Raw genomic sequence first — 14,442 nt, 5'->3', positions numbered from 1 at the left:
TAGCACTGTACTGTAATTGCCTGTTTTTCTGTCCCTATCTCTATCTTAAACTTCTTAGAGATAGTGGCTTTCATATTTACTATTACATCACCAGTGCCTACCACAGCTATTGGCACATATCAAGGCTCTCAAAATGTTTGTTAATGAATAAATACAGGCGTACCTCAGAGACATTGCAGGTTTGGTTCCAGACCATAGCAATAAAGCAAATATCACAATAAAGCAAGTCACACAAATTTTTTGGTTTCCCGATTATTTTCACAGTGCACTATAGTCTATTAAGTGTGCAATAGCGTTATGTCTAAAAAAAATGTACATACCTTAATTAAAAAATACTTTATTGCTAAAAAATGCTAACCATCATCTGAGCCTTCAGCAAGTCATAATCTTTTGGCTGGTGGAAGGTCTTGTAAAAAGCGCAGTATCTGTGAAGCATGATACAGTGAAGCGTAATAACGAGGTATGCCTGTAAAGCCAATATCAGAAGGTATAATCATTTTTTAAATTCACTTTTATATTCTAGATTACAATCAAGCCTTTCTGCTATTCACAGCCTAAATTTAGCTTTGAGCATTCCATCAACAAATATTAGCCTAAATGCTTAGTTCCTCCATGGGGTTGTATGCCCAGGATCTTGGCATCATAGTGCTTGTTATATAATAGGTCCTAAATACATAATTTTGGAATGAAGTAATTAGTGCAAAGGTGGTTAATATACTTATTACCTGAGGCATTTAGTTTAGACAATTTCTTGCTTGTAAATAATGGTGATGTGGGACAGAATATGGGAAGGCCATTTGGGAAGAGTTTTTGGTAGCTTTTGCTTCATAAGCTGAAAAACATGATTGCAAGAAGTGAAGACTTAAAGTAGGCCCAGGGAGTCACTGACTCCTGGGCAAGAGGCTGTATCTGATCTGGCCTGTGGAGATCAAAGATGGCTTGACTAATATCTTGACAAGGGAGATATGCAACCTACTGATTCATGATGTTTTTAGTGATATCCTTAAGTATCACCAGAGTCACAAGTATGCAGAAAAATCTCAAAATGCTTTATAGACAAGCTATTACCACTAGTAAGACCAGAAGTCATATTTACAGGAACAAAGTAAGCGTCCGCAACAAGTTGCTAGTTGTTTTGACCTCTCGTTTGATGTGTTTTCTGCTGCCATTTTGCTTTTCACCAACCTCTTCAAGAACTCTTAATGAGCATTTATGGAGCATCTCTTCCACATGTGTTTAACTACCCACTGTGGAGGGAGTAGAGTGTAATGGGTAAAGAGTCAGGCCCTGAATCCAAGCAGCCTTGGTTGGAAGCCCAGCCCTACTACCTAGTAGCTACATGATCTTAGATAATTTACTGCACCTCGCTGTGTTGCAGTTTCCTCACAATGGCATTGACAAAAATGATAGAACTTATCTCATTGGGTTGCTGTGAGGCTTAAATGAGTTCATACGTATACCATGCCTGGCACATGGTAAGAATTCTATAAATGTTGGCTCTGATCATTATTATGTGCTAGCTTAGGTGCTATGAACACAAACATTGAAAAGGCAAGTTGTGGTTTCTGTACTCATGTAATATGCTTGTCATTTGCCTGTTTCTCTTTACAGTATAATTCAATCTTCAGCCTTCCTCTGCTTTGCGCTGAAAGGGGCCTGACTCCTGCGAACCACATTTCCCAGGATCCCTTGCCAGTTGGCTTCCTGCTAGGTTTGGGCAGCAGAAGGTTCAGACAAGAGATTGAGTTTGGGAGGCCAAGTGGTCTCTCCGTGCTTAGGTAGTAGCATCACCAGCAGGGGCTGTCTCTTCTCCATTTCCCATCTCTCTCCAAACAGAGCCTCCCTCTGTGCTCACAAGCCCCACTGGAAGTGCTACTTCCCAGCTTCCTAGCAGCTCTCTGCTTTGCAAGTGAGGCCAATACAGAAGAAAATAAAACAAGAGGAAAAAGATTCCAGGTTTAATCCTGGATCCAACTGTGCCTGAAGATTATATATGACTGGATTTTTGCATATATGAGCCTATGAAAATTCCCCTTCTTGCTTAAGCTACTTTGATTACATTTCTTTCACTTGCCATTGTGAGAGTCCTAGTACAATGTCTACTAATTCCTGAGAACTGTTTGAGAGGATATCACGCTATAAAGCAATTGGTATTCTCATTGCATACTTGTCTCTGGAATTCATATAACTAGTATTTATTGTCCTACTACAATTAAGAGTATGATGATGAGTAAGATAAACATGGTCCTTCTCTTTGATAGGACAATAATGACTAATTAAGTGTTTTCAAAAATGGTGACTTTCACTATACTTATTCTAAAGTGTTGTTTTCTCCAGAGTTCTGAACAGCTTCTCTTAGTTGATGTGTGTCTTAAAACTAAGGACATCTCATCCATTTTAATACAAGGATATAAACTAAAATGCAAAGCAGGAACTTCAAGGGGAAAGTTTTCATTTATTTTCGATAAAGTAAATCCCAAGCCTCCAGTTGTTCTTTCTGAAACCTTCACAAGGCAGGGGGATTTTTCAGTGCAATGAAATTAACAGTGTCGCTCCTGCAGGACCAGCAGTCATTCTGCTGTGTGCTTTCTGGGCTCTCCTCTTCTCCATTTGCCTATGGTCATGCAATTTGTCTTCTGATAATGGATGGGCTTCCTCTCTCTTTCAATCACTAACATAAGCCACTGAAACTTGCCCAAGACGTGTCCAAAGTTCCTCTGCTTTGGGGATTTTTTTTGACGCTTTCATGGTTGATGGAAGTAAATTTATACTCATGATGCAGGTACAAGTGTGTGCGTGCATGCTTTGTCCTTAAATATATGCAGTGGCCTTTTAATGTTATATGGTCAGGCTGTGGTTGCTAAGGAAACAATAACCAAATTTCCTAACCTTTGCGGGTAAAGAGATACAGTGGTGGCAGCTGTGATTGGAGTTGAGAGACGGCTGATAGAATTAACATAAAGATTGAAGAGGAAGGGGCGTTTTCTACCTGAATGTTCAGGTCAGAGCAATTTACTCTTCCCTGTGTCTACCAATAATATCCATCAGCCAGGTTGAAGGCTTCCTAGTGTTCCTTTAATTATTATTTTATACTCTGTTTGTTTTGGATAGTAGATAAGTGAGATTTTGGAGTTTTTGATTATAGTTGGTATATAATCTTTTACATAGTATAAAGTCATGCTTTCTGGAAATGAAACACATTATATCCATGTTAGTGTCCACACAAGACACTATTGCTATTAAGACAGCAAATTCATGCTTTCGTTTGGAATGTGATACCTTGAGATTTTCTTTTTATTCTTGAAGTACAAGTTGATCAGTCAAATGAATACATTTAATACATTCTCTGGTCAGGTGGGATCATCTTCTAGGACCTCGTAACTACCGGGGAGTTTCTCTGTAGCTTCCTGTACAGCATTGATAGTTTTGCATTGTTAAGGTTTGGAAGATGCACCAAATGAGAAGTTCACACATCTGTGTGTATTCTGTTCAGAGTACATGTCGGGGAAGCGTGATAGAAGTATGGAATATGGGGAGTGGCTTCATCACCCTGATTGCTTAGTGAGGTCCTCTGTGCCCAGTACAGTGTTAAGCTCTGTGGATGCGGACATGGATAGAAAATGATTCCTGCCCTCAAGAACCTGCTTGACCACATGAGGAGAGAATATATGCGGACTGCTCATTGAGTAGGGACAGCACAGGAGCAAAGTCAACAAATGTAGCCAAATATAAAAGGAGAAAGTGAGTCCAATGGGATGGGCAGATAAAGAAGCTTCAGGAGAAGCCAGACTTCAGATGGGACCCACAAGAAGGACAGACCTAGATAAAGAAGGAAGACAATGTTAGTAAACTTCAGTGTTAGGAAACTTCAGAATTTATAAATATGCTGCATATATTCTGTTAAATGTATCAAATGTTATGTTAAAGTAGAGACAAGGTCAAGCAGAGGATGTGAGAAAAGATACAGACGGGGCACGATCTAGTGGTTAAGGGGCACTGAGTAGTTTGGTTATATTGAGGGAGTAGAGGGTTCTAACAGGTATTCTCTGGGAATGAAGATGCTCGGGGAGTTGTGGGAGCTGTGAAGGATCGGTTAGGATATCTGGGATTTTGTAGCAACCAGATGTCATTGAAGGCAATAAGGCTTAAACTCTAATAATTTGAGGCCAAAATGAAGACTCTAGAATTGTGATAAACAGGGTAAATTGCCACCCACTTCTTAATGGGCAGTAACCAGTCAGTAAATGCAAATTGAGTTTGGTTTCAAATAAAACCAATATGAGACCAACTCAAAAACCCTTTGGAATTGTAGCTGATGTGTTGTGGTGGTTAAAACTTGTTAGCTCTTGTTTAACTCTCCCTTAGATCTTTCCTCAGATTTTTAATCCCCGGGTTACTGTCACTTCTGGGTTTTTCAATATGGATATGAGTTGAAAAGAAGAGGATTTGAAAGCCTGGGTTTTTTTTTTATTTTTGCCTATGAAATTGTATAAATAATGTATAGTACGTTACATTTTTTCCCCCAATGTGGAGCTTTGAGTGAGTTATAAACAGATTTTTTTCATCTTGAGAAATTGGACCACCTTGATGTCATACAGATGTTGACATGGTCATCTCAAAGCTTCTCAATACCATATACTCAGTGAAATTGTGAAGATAGACTTAACATTCTCAACTCTGAGGGGGTTTTTGAGAAACACAGTGGGTAACCTGTGTCTCAAAGTTAATATACACCGATTGCTTCCGACATAGGAGAGTCATAGAGTGAGACCAAATGCCTTTGGCTCAAAGTAGTAGAATATCATACAGGTTTTATTTGTGGGTGTATTTTCAAAATCAAGTACATCCTAAAAATGTGAAGTCTTACAATCTTTCTTTCTTTTTTTCTTTTTTCAACAGGACCTTCTTAAGAAATGCTACTCTGCAAAGGCATCTTACCTCTTCCAGCAGGATAAATTCTATGATGTCAGCTACGACACAGGAGACAAGTCTATCCAATGTAGCAGGAGACCAGATGCATTCAAGTTCTGGATGACATGGAAGGCCTTGGGCACATCAGGCCTTGAAGAAAGAGTTAATCGTGCTCTGGCTTTATCGAGGTGCTTGCCTCTGTGTGTGTGTGTGTGTGTCTGTGTGTGTGTCTGTGTGTGTTGTGTCCATGGATGTCTGTAATAGAAAGACTCAATGAAAGTAACATTTGCAAGCTCTGTTCTTTCTTTGGTGCATTCCTTCTTTCATCGAACAACCATTTTTTCTGTGCCTACTATGTGTTAGGAATTGTGAACAAAGCAGTCCTACCCTCTGCCCTCTAGGATCCTAGCCTAGTGAGAGTTACATTCAGGTGACAAAGCAGATAAAATACAGGTGAATGTATTTTTGGTAAGGGGAGATATATGGTACTTGAGAGCACTCAGGAGGGTTCCCTAGTATGTTCTTGAGGGGCATGGGCAGAGGCTTCCTGGAGGAAGTGACATTCAACTAAGACCCAATGAAGAAAGGGGAGAAGAATGATCCAGGCCAAGGGAGCACCAGGCCCAAATCTCTGGATGTGGGAGAGATGATGGGGACTTGAAGGACCTGGAAAGCAGGTCTGTGAGAATGTGGGGCTGGTGTAAAGGCGTGAAAAGGTAAAGATAATGTGGAAGCACCGCGGTTGCTTGCCTTGTTGTAACATTGGAGACAAAGCTTTGAAACCACTTTCAGAGACATTGGAAAAGCTCCTGAGACACGGGTGCTGCACATTTGCCACCTGAACAGGACTCTGCTCTTGGGTCAGTGGGTACAAATAGGCAGGCTGCGGCCAAATTTAGTCTTAAATGTGATTTGTTGGGTCTGATCTGCATAGGATTAACCTTCATGGTGTTAAAAATAACAAACATTTAAACATTTTAAATGTTTAAAAATAGGGAGATTTGTCAAAAATCTAGATTTTTGGCTTCTTTCAAAAGATCAGAATGCTCTCAATCCCACATGGTGACAAGCCTCTGAAAATGATGGTGCCTGACTCTGGAGAACCACAGTCCCCTCCACTTCCTCCTGTTTCTTATCTGGCCTATTTTACTATAGCAGAGAGGTGCTGACAACTGGAACTCAAAACTTAGCTCTACCGTTTACAAGATGTGACTTGGGCAAGTTTCTTAATCTTTCTGTATCTCAATTTCATCCCAGTAAAATGGAGATAACAACAGCATCTAACTCAAATAATTGTTATGAGGATTAAATGAATTGATATTTGTAAGACACTCAGAACAGTGCCTGGTATATACTACGTGCTATATGAGCTTTAGTTATTATTTTCTTAACTACTTGGCCGCTAAAGGCATCAGAGTTGTGATCTCTGATTTGGATAATCTGTCTTTCTTTACTCCCTGGTCACATTTCACTTGCAAAAACCTGAAGTATCTCATTAGAGATTTAAAACAATTTCCTCTTTCTATACCAGGAGTGATATGGGTGCTGTGTGCAACACTCTGCAACAGTAATGCTCTGAGCATCACTGTAGACTGTCTGAAAACCCAATATCTTAAAACGACAATTATTTATTCTAAGAAGTCTGTCTGCAAGTTGGCTGGAGTGGCTTTATCTCATACTATGGTTGCTGTGAGGGTGAGGGAAGGGGCTGGGTCTACTCCCCACACGTCTTGCATCTTCCTTGGTCCAGCTGGCCAGCCAGGGCATGTTCTTGTATTGTCGATGAGAAAAGTCCAAGAAGGCAAGCCCAACTATGAAAGCCCACTTTAAACTCTTGATTGCATTGTATCTACTAGCATTCCAGTGGCCAAAGCAAATCACATGGCCAAACTCAAGGTCAAGAGGCAGGAAGTACACTGTGCCTTTTTGCAGGAATAACACAAAGTTACATAGCAAAGGGCTTGAGTATAAGGACAGGTAAAGAGATGGCTTTGGCACTTTCAGAAGACTGTTAGAAGTCAGCAATTCTTGTGATTATGGTTTAAGAAGTAATTTGAAAAATCTGTGAATACTGTATCAGTTAGGACTCTTTTGGTGGTAAGCAACAGAAACTCTAACTCCAGATATTATCAACAAAGAAGGGTAATTTATTACTATGTGTTGCTTATAAGATAGTGTAGTGATGGCTTCTGGAATGGCTTGTTCTAGGGGCTTAAACAATATCACCAGGCCTAAATCTCTCTCCATCTATCAGGTCTGCTCTCCTTCATGCTGGGTTTATTCCAATGTAGGAAGGTAGCTGCCAGGAGTGTCGGATCTATATCCTCCCCGGTTCAAATTCAAGGTCAAAAGGAGAGAATGCTCCTCTCTCAACAATCCCAAGGAAAGTTTTAATTATTTCTGAGTGAGGCAAATATCCATCTCTAAATCAGTCACTGTTGCTGGGGAAATGTGATGCTCTCATTGGTCATGTTGACTCATATGCTCTCCTTTGGCAATGGGAAGACTGTCAATTCCTTCTATGGAATATATACTGAAACTAGGTGAGGAGTGTGCCTTAATTAGGGTTAGAGTGCCTCCATCAGAAGTAGAGAGATAACTACCCAGTGGTGAAGAAATGAAACTGTCTACCATAAATATTTGTAGTTGCCCATTAAATTAAAACAAAAGTTCAGAAAGTTCTGTTCCCTGTTTTGTATTTTCATTTACGTGTAGTAGAATCTCTGCATTATTTTGTCTAAGCTGCTAAGTAATTCAATAACAGGTGTCTTGAACCAAACTAGATATAAATATTTGATGATCATATTTGTTATAAAGTTAACATTCCTCTCAGTGTGGAATTTAATTTATAGTCTAAGGATAGTTTCTAATTTTTGCAGAGAAATATCACAGGGGGGTAAATGTTAACATTTCAATTCAATTCAGCAACCTTATTGTTTGTAAATGTTTGTCAAGTTGTTGAATTAACATTTCAGTGAGCATCACTGCAGACTCCGTGATCTATATTTAAATATTTGAAAAATAATCCCTCCTCTTTCATGCTGTTAGTCCTAATAGTTTTCTTAACTTTCCACATTCTTGATGTTCAACGCTCTATTCCTGGGCGGGGTGGGGGAGCAAAAGTTGTCCTATTCTCACACTCGCAAAGCCAGGTGCCAAGGCAGAGTCCTTTTAGTCATGTTGCTTGGAATGACTGTGAAATTATAAACTTGGAGAAAGTTTCTCTAGGATTAAGAATTATATTACAGAGCCAGCCCTGGTGGCCTACTGGTTAAAATTCAGCTCTCTCTGCTTTGGCAACCTGGATTTGATTCCTGGGCACGGAACCACACCACTCATCTGTCAGTAGCCATGCTGTGGTGGCAGCTCACACAGAAGAACTAGAAGGACTGACAGCTAGAATATACAACTATGTACTGGGGCTTTGTGGAGGGAAAAGAAAAAAAAGGGGAAGATTGGCAACAGATGGTAGCTGAGGGCAAATCTTTCCCAGAAAAAAAAAGAAAGAAAAAAAAGAAGTATATTATAGTTAGCAACGTAAGGGCTTTCTTTTCATGATTTTCTTTCTTTTCAAATTGGTTGATTTGGTTTGTGGTTCTGCCATTTAGGAAAGAAGGAACATTTTCTCTATTCTGAGGTCTATTCTGTTTGTCAGAGTCTATGTGTGGTGGTATAGTGGTAAACTGGCTCTCAGGAGGCAAAAAAAAAAAAAGCCCCAATGTGTAATGTTTGCCAATTTCCATGGTGTAAATATTTTCACCATGGAAAACTGCAACCTACCAACAGTTATGGTTTGCAAAATTCCTGAATATTTAACAATTGGCTTTCACTAGCCAGTACAAACTAGCTTTTAGAACACCATTGTTTATGTGAGTTGGCATAATTAGTTCAAACTATGACTGGTTAGAGTTAAAATACCATTTCTCATAAGCCTACAGACCCGAGGCCTCTTGCATTTAATAAAAATGATTCTCATCCACGGTCAGAAGGCCCTCCCTGGCATAATGTCTAAGTCAGAGTAACATTGTTTTGTTTCCAAGTACTATAATTTCCTTCAGTGGATAACAACTCTAGCAAAGTAAAGCTGCACTGATGAGTGTGTTACTATTTGGGGTGTATATCTATCATCAGCAGCCTGATGTAGCTGAGATATCCATTTCCCTAGGCCCTAGGGGAGGTCTCTTATATACTGGAAAGGCTGTGCAAGTCTTTTCCCCTGACATGTGGCAGTAAAAATTGCACTGATTCCATGGAAACAATGTTTCCATGTTCCTGAATCTAAATGGAACTTAGTTTTGAAATTTGTACACTGACTTTAAGATATTAAGGACCAGATTTTGATGGACCAATGGATTGCCATCACCCTGATCGCATAGCTTGCTCTCTCTTCCCCTGGGAAAGCAACAGCAGACATTTTAAAGAGCACAGTGACTCCTGTTTGAGAAGTTGTCAGAAATCCAGCAAGAAGGAAAAATTTAGTGCCTAGAAGACCTCTAAGGCTTTTCCTAATTTCCACTTGACCCTTGTCATTTCAATTGATGAGAGAACATTTCTCTCAAGAAATATTAATGACTAAAAACTTGCTTTTTCTTTCAGTTATTTAAAAACCAATTGGGACATTGGGAACCTAAGGCAACATATGATTGTTAAGCATAACTGAAACTCAGAGGGCTGAGGTTTAAAACCACCACCTCTAGCACAAGGAAGGTGATATCTGCCTAAGAAAAACAAAAACGTTTTACCATACCAATAGCAAGGCTACCTGTTGCTGAGGGGACCTTCTACACCTTTGTTATGGCACTCAGGTTAAATGGATATTCACTAACGGACAATTTTTAAAGCGAGTGTAGAAGAGTCATGTGCATAAGTCTTTTCAACAACAACAAACAGCTCAGGAACTCTCATTCTGCTACTTTGTTAGGTCTCCAGTGTGTCATTTATCTATTCCTCTGACGCACAATCTCTATAATCTCTCAGATGGAATTCATTTCACCAACTTGCATGAATACTGAGGGATTTATTGTTATCAGTATGGAAAAGGTGAGCAGTTACACAATGACACTTTCGTGCTGGTATATTTCTCTAGGTGACGAGAGGGAGAGAGTCTAGAAGACTATGGAAGAGCCAACGTTTTCATTTTTCCTTTATATTGGTAATTTTTTGAAAAATCACAGTTGCAGTAGAATCTAGCATGTAGATGTCTGGGATGAATCACACAAGCCATCCAATATGTTCTATTATATGCAGAGCATACAGAAAGCAGATGGAAAACACTCTCACGAGTTCTGGGAGGCTCCGTGCATCAGAAGCAATTTCAAATGAAGAGATGAGACTGGGAGAGAACTTTGGTCAAGAGTGTTCCAGGGAGACTCTAAGTGGGTGGTGAATTGAGAAAGGGACTGGAAAGACTATTTCCAAAAAGGAAAGAATGTCCTGCCCAAGGACCCGTGAAATGCAAAAATACTAAATGAACTCATATAACAGTTTGGAGACCAAGGCTCTCTAATTTGGAGGCATGCTTGTAAGCAAAGAAAGGCGAAGTGTTTTAGAGCAAGATTATCATTAATGTATGCTTCAAAATCAAGCCAGAATCTTAATATAATGAGTTTTTTACCTAGTAGGATTGGTGAAAACTCTTTCTAATGTGTATTTTTTTCTTTCTCTTCTCTCTTTTTGCTAAGCTTAGTGGGAAGGATAGTGATGAGTTTTATGAAACTCTTGTTGCTTTTTGAACCTATTTACCTGGATAGCTTTTGGTAGAAGTGGTTTATGGTTCCTGCATTATGTCCAAAAACCCAATGTACTTCTTTTTTCTGACTTGCATCAGATAAGAATAGTTTTTTTTAAGTGTATTTTAACTTTAGGCTTTTTCAATATTTTGAAAAGAAAAGTTGTGAGGAATAAATCAACCCTATGTGACTCAAACCTTACTTGGATTCTTTCACAAAAACTCATTTCATTTAAGTATTTACTTAAGAAGAGGGTAGAGTATCCTACAGAAGAGGCACTTCTGAACTAGCGTTTTTGAAACTTTGCTCTGTGGGATAATAGACTTCTAGAAGATCTTAATAGATGGTCTTCTAAAAAATGTTTCTGTGGTCAAACATGTTTGGGAAATGCTAACTGCTATATTATTCCTTTCTTGGAGATTCAGAGTGTTCATTGGCATAGTAAAGGCTCTGAGAAGGCCTGTAATATAGAAACATTTTAAATTTGGCTTTAACCTGTATGCAAACACAGTTGATAGTTCACCTCACAACCGTTCTCCCTTTTTCCTTGCCAACAGAACCTTGATTTTGTTTAGGTAGCAATATTCCACTGGGAACATTGGTCTAAGCAATCCTCTTTGCCAACAATTAGTTTAGGGGTGGATATATGACTCCATTTCAGTCAATAAGATACAGGAAGAATTCTGTGGAAGCTTCTGGGAAAAACATTCCTACCTTAGTAGAGAGAAATGAAGAGAAAATGCTTTTGCTCCAGACCCTTCTCTTTCTCCATTGGACATTGTTGTAAACGATGTGATGTACGAAGCTGTGGCAGCCATCTTGTGAACATGAGAGAATTCTCTAACACTCTGAGCATGGCAGGCTGAAATAATAGAAGATGCCTGGTTCCTGATTATATTATTGAACCATCCAATCAGTTCAGTAAATGTCCTTATGAATTAAGCCACGAATACTTCTAATTGTAGACAAAAAAAAATCTAATTGACATCCTGAGCATTGCTCAAATTTGTTTGACATGGAACCCTGTTATGTGGGAAATCTAGTAACATGGTATATCATGGAGCACAGTTTGGGAACTGTGGTGTGAGCCTTTTATTACTGTTGTAATAGCAATTCTTCACCCAAATCACCTCTACCCTCAACTCAGTTGGAGTGTTATGCTGGGCTTGTTGGGCTCTGAGAGTGACTGCAGTGAGGACATTGGCCCTGACACAAAGCCCAGGTCCACATGGTTAGCAAAAAGCAGAGTTTGAACTGAAATGATTCAGCTCTGTTTTAGGATGACTGTCTCCCCGGAGCAACTTTGTCCAGTTTGACAGAAATATTTTAAATTGAGACCATAGGGCAGTGTCTAAATTTCATGCAGTCATAATCTGTTAGGGAAGGATTTTACCAATCTAGTTCCACATCTCTATTTCATGCGTGAAGAAACTGAGGCAGGCTAAGGGAAGCTAAGGAATTTGCCTAGAGTCACAAAGTTGATTAGCTGCACAACTAGAATATTCTAGAGTCATTCCCAGGATTTCTGCAGATGCAAAGCTTTTCCATAGCCTCAGGGTATCCAGGATGAGCATAGGCCTCCTCGGGATGAAATCATGGCGTCAATATTAGAGTTAACAAATTGCCTATGCGTTTGTGCCTGAGAAAGTGAGGAAAGGTATGGTTCACAGAGCTTTCCTTGTACAGGTAGAGATTGTATGTATCTATTTTGTCTGTGCTTTACTTTTTTTTTTTGTTAAGTTCCTTTCAAAAATTACAAAAGTAACCACACCTATGAAACTTTGCAAAGAGATACAAAAAAAGAGTTAATAATCTCAACCTCCCCCATTGCATCTGTTTTCCCTTCCTCAGGTAAACATTAACAATTTATTAGGTATTCTTCCATACCTTACTTTGTGATCATATATGATTGTGGGTAGGGATTCCTTTTGCTTTCTTTTTTACAATTTCTTAAAAAATGGAATCATATTATACACATTTCTCAGTATCTTGCTTTTATCTCTTACTAATACATCATGAGCATCCCTGTAGTTTAATCGAAGTAGATATAATTTATTCTTTTTAATAGCTGCATCATATTACGTTGTGTTGCTATAATACATTTTATTTTACCATTTGCCAGTTTCTGGATATTAATCTTGTTTCTAGTTATTCTGATGATTTTTTCCTGGTAGACCAGCATCTCAAATGTGGTTTACTGGATCGGAAGATATGAGTATTATTAATTTTAAAAGGTTTGTAGCAGCTTTCTATCACATTCTCACTAGCACTAGGTGTTGTTTCTCTTTGAAATTTGCTTCTAGTACCAAGTGGGCAACATGGCTGAGTATTGTTTTAATTTGCACTTTTTTGATTACCAGTGATCTCGAGCATATTTTCTGATATTTATTAACCATTGTAATTGCTTTTTCCAAAAATTAGGCAGTGTGTTAAAGGTTCAAAAACTTTACAGCTATATAACATCTGAAAAAATATCCAGGGAAAGGAGTATGTAAAACATCAAATACTTTATGAGTCTCTGTGTGTGTGTATATGTGTGTGTCTGGTCACAACATTATTGCTCAAAATAGAGGATCTATGTTATCTAGTTAGTACTGATAGAATTTTATAAGATTTTGTATAATTCAAAGATGATGTAATCTATAGATAACACCAATATTTAACCTTATGTGAAAAGCTATATAAATAAGTTTGAGAAAAAAGAATTGAGTCTTGTAAACTGGTATATTCCATGTCCACATTCTAGAATGGCCTTTAGGAAATGACATAATGGTAATAACCCCCATTTCCACAGTTTCTATACTTTACAATTTTTTGTGTGTGTAGGATTTTATTTAATTTTTTTACAACAACCTTTTGAGATTGGAAAAGTAGATTCTGCATTCCAGTTTTACAGGTAAGGGAATCGAGGCCCAAAGGGAGAAATTTTTTGTTGCCCTTAAATATTAATTGAATATATGTAATTTAGTGAAATGATCATATTCTATATGGTGGTACCATAATTCCATATGACTGGACCATAATTTTCAAAGCCAGTCCTCATCGCTGGGTGCGATGTTTCTTTCCTTCTTTTTTGTGCTATTACATATAAAATCACAATAAATACCCTGGCAAGTACATTTTTGTCAGTGCCTCTGATCATTTCCTTACATTTGACCCCCAAATTTGAAATACTAGGTCAAGTGTCATGAACCTTTCAAGGCCCATAACCAAATTACTAGTTTTCAAGGCCAACCATTTCAGAAGGCGTCTCTGTTTATACAAATACCAAGCCCAGAGGAGAGGTGTCAGTGTTAATTTGCTCTACATTCTCAACATCATTTTAGTATTTTCTCAATCATATTTCATATCTCCTGTATCTGTGCCCCTTGCTCAAAGTGTGATAGTTCTCTTTTCCCTGACATTCAAGATGACTTCATAGATATTCTATCAGTGGCTACAGCCCACTTACTTTTAACCTGATACCAATAATCAGTCCTCTTTCCCTCTGTCCTGGCCTTGGAAAAGATGATGTTGAGCTTCCTTGATCTTAAATGAATTTACAAGCAGCACTAAAGCCCCATCTAGAATACCAATGTGAAACCCACATGGTCAGAGATGTATATCCAATCTACATTATGTGGCTTTTCACACTGAGGTTCAAGTCTGATGCTAACATGTAAGATAGACATCATCTGATCAAAAAGATGTATTTTTTTACTCGGGCGCCAGGGGATTGCAGTAGGTTCAGGAGTATTTGTCTAAATCCATACTTATACCTAAACCTGTACCCTTACTTATTTCTAAGCCTCTTATTTCTAAG

At 38.6% G+C, this 14,442-nt stretch overlaps 1 protein-coding gene across 1 annotated transcript in view; it reads left to right on the top strand.

Annotated features, from left to right (window-relative positions):
- GADL1 (GAD like acidic amino acid decarboxylase 1) overlaps positions 1-14,442 on the top strand; it is a 156,412-nt gene that overhangs the window by 81,187 nt on the left and 60,783 nt on the right. Inside the window, exon 12 of the mRNA XM_004419453.3 lies at positions 4,900-5,099. Within this exon, the coding sequence (XP_004419510.2) occupies positions 4,900-5,099 (200 nt within the window). The remainder of the gene's footprint in view (positions 1-4,899; positions 5,100-14,442) is intronic.

Source organism: Ceratotherium simum, chromosome 5 (assembly GCF_057802395.1).
Source record: "Ceratotherium simum simum isolate JZ-2026a chromosome 5, ASM5780239v1, whole genome shotgun sequence".
Lineage (NCBI taxonomy): Eukaryota > Metazoa > Chordata > Mammalia > Perissodactyla > Rhinocerotidae > Ceratotherium > Ceratotherium simum.
Note: the sequence above shows the minus strand (reverse complement) of the source record. Positions and strands in the feature narration are given on the sequence as shown.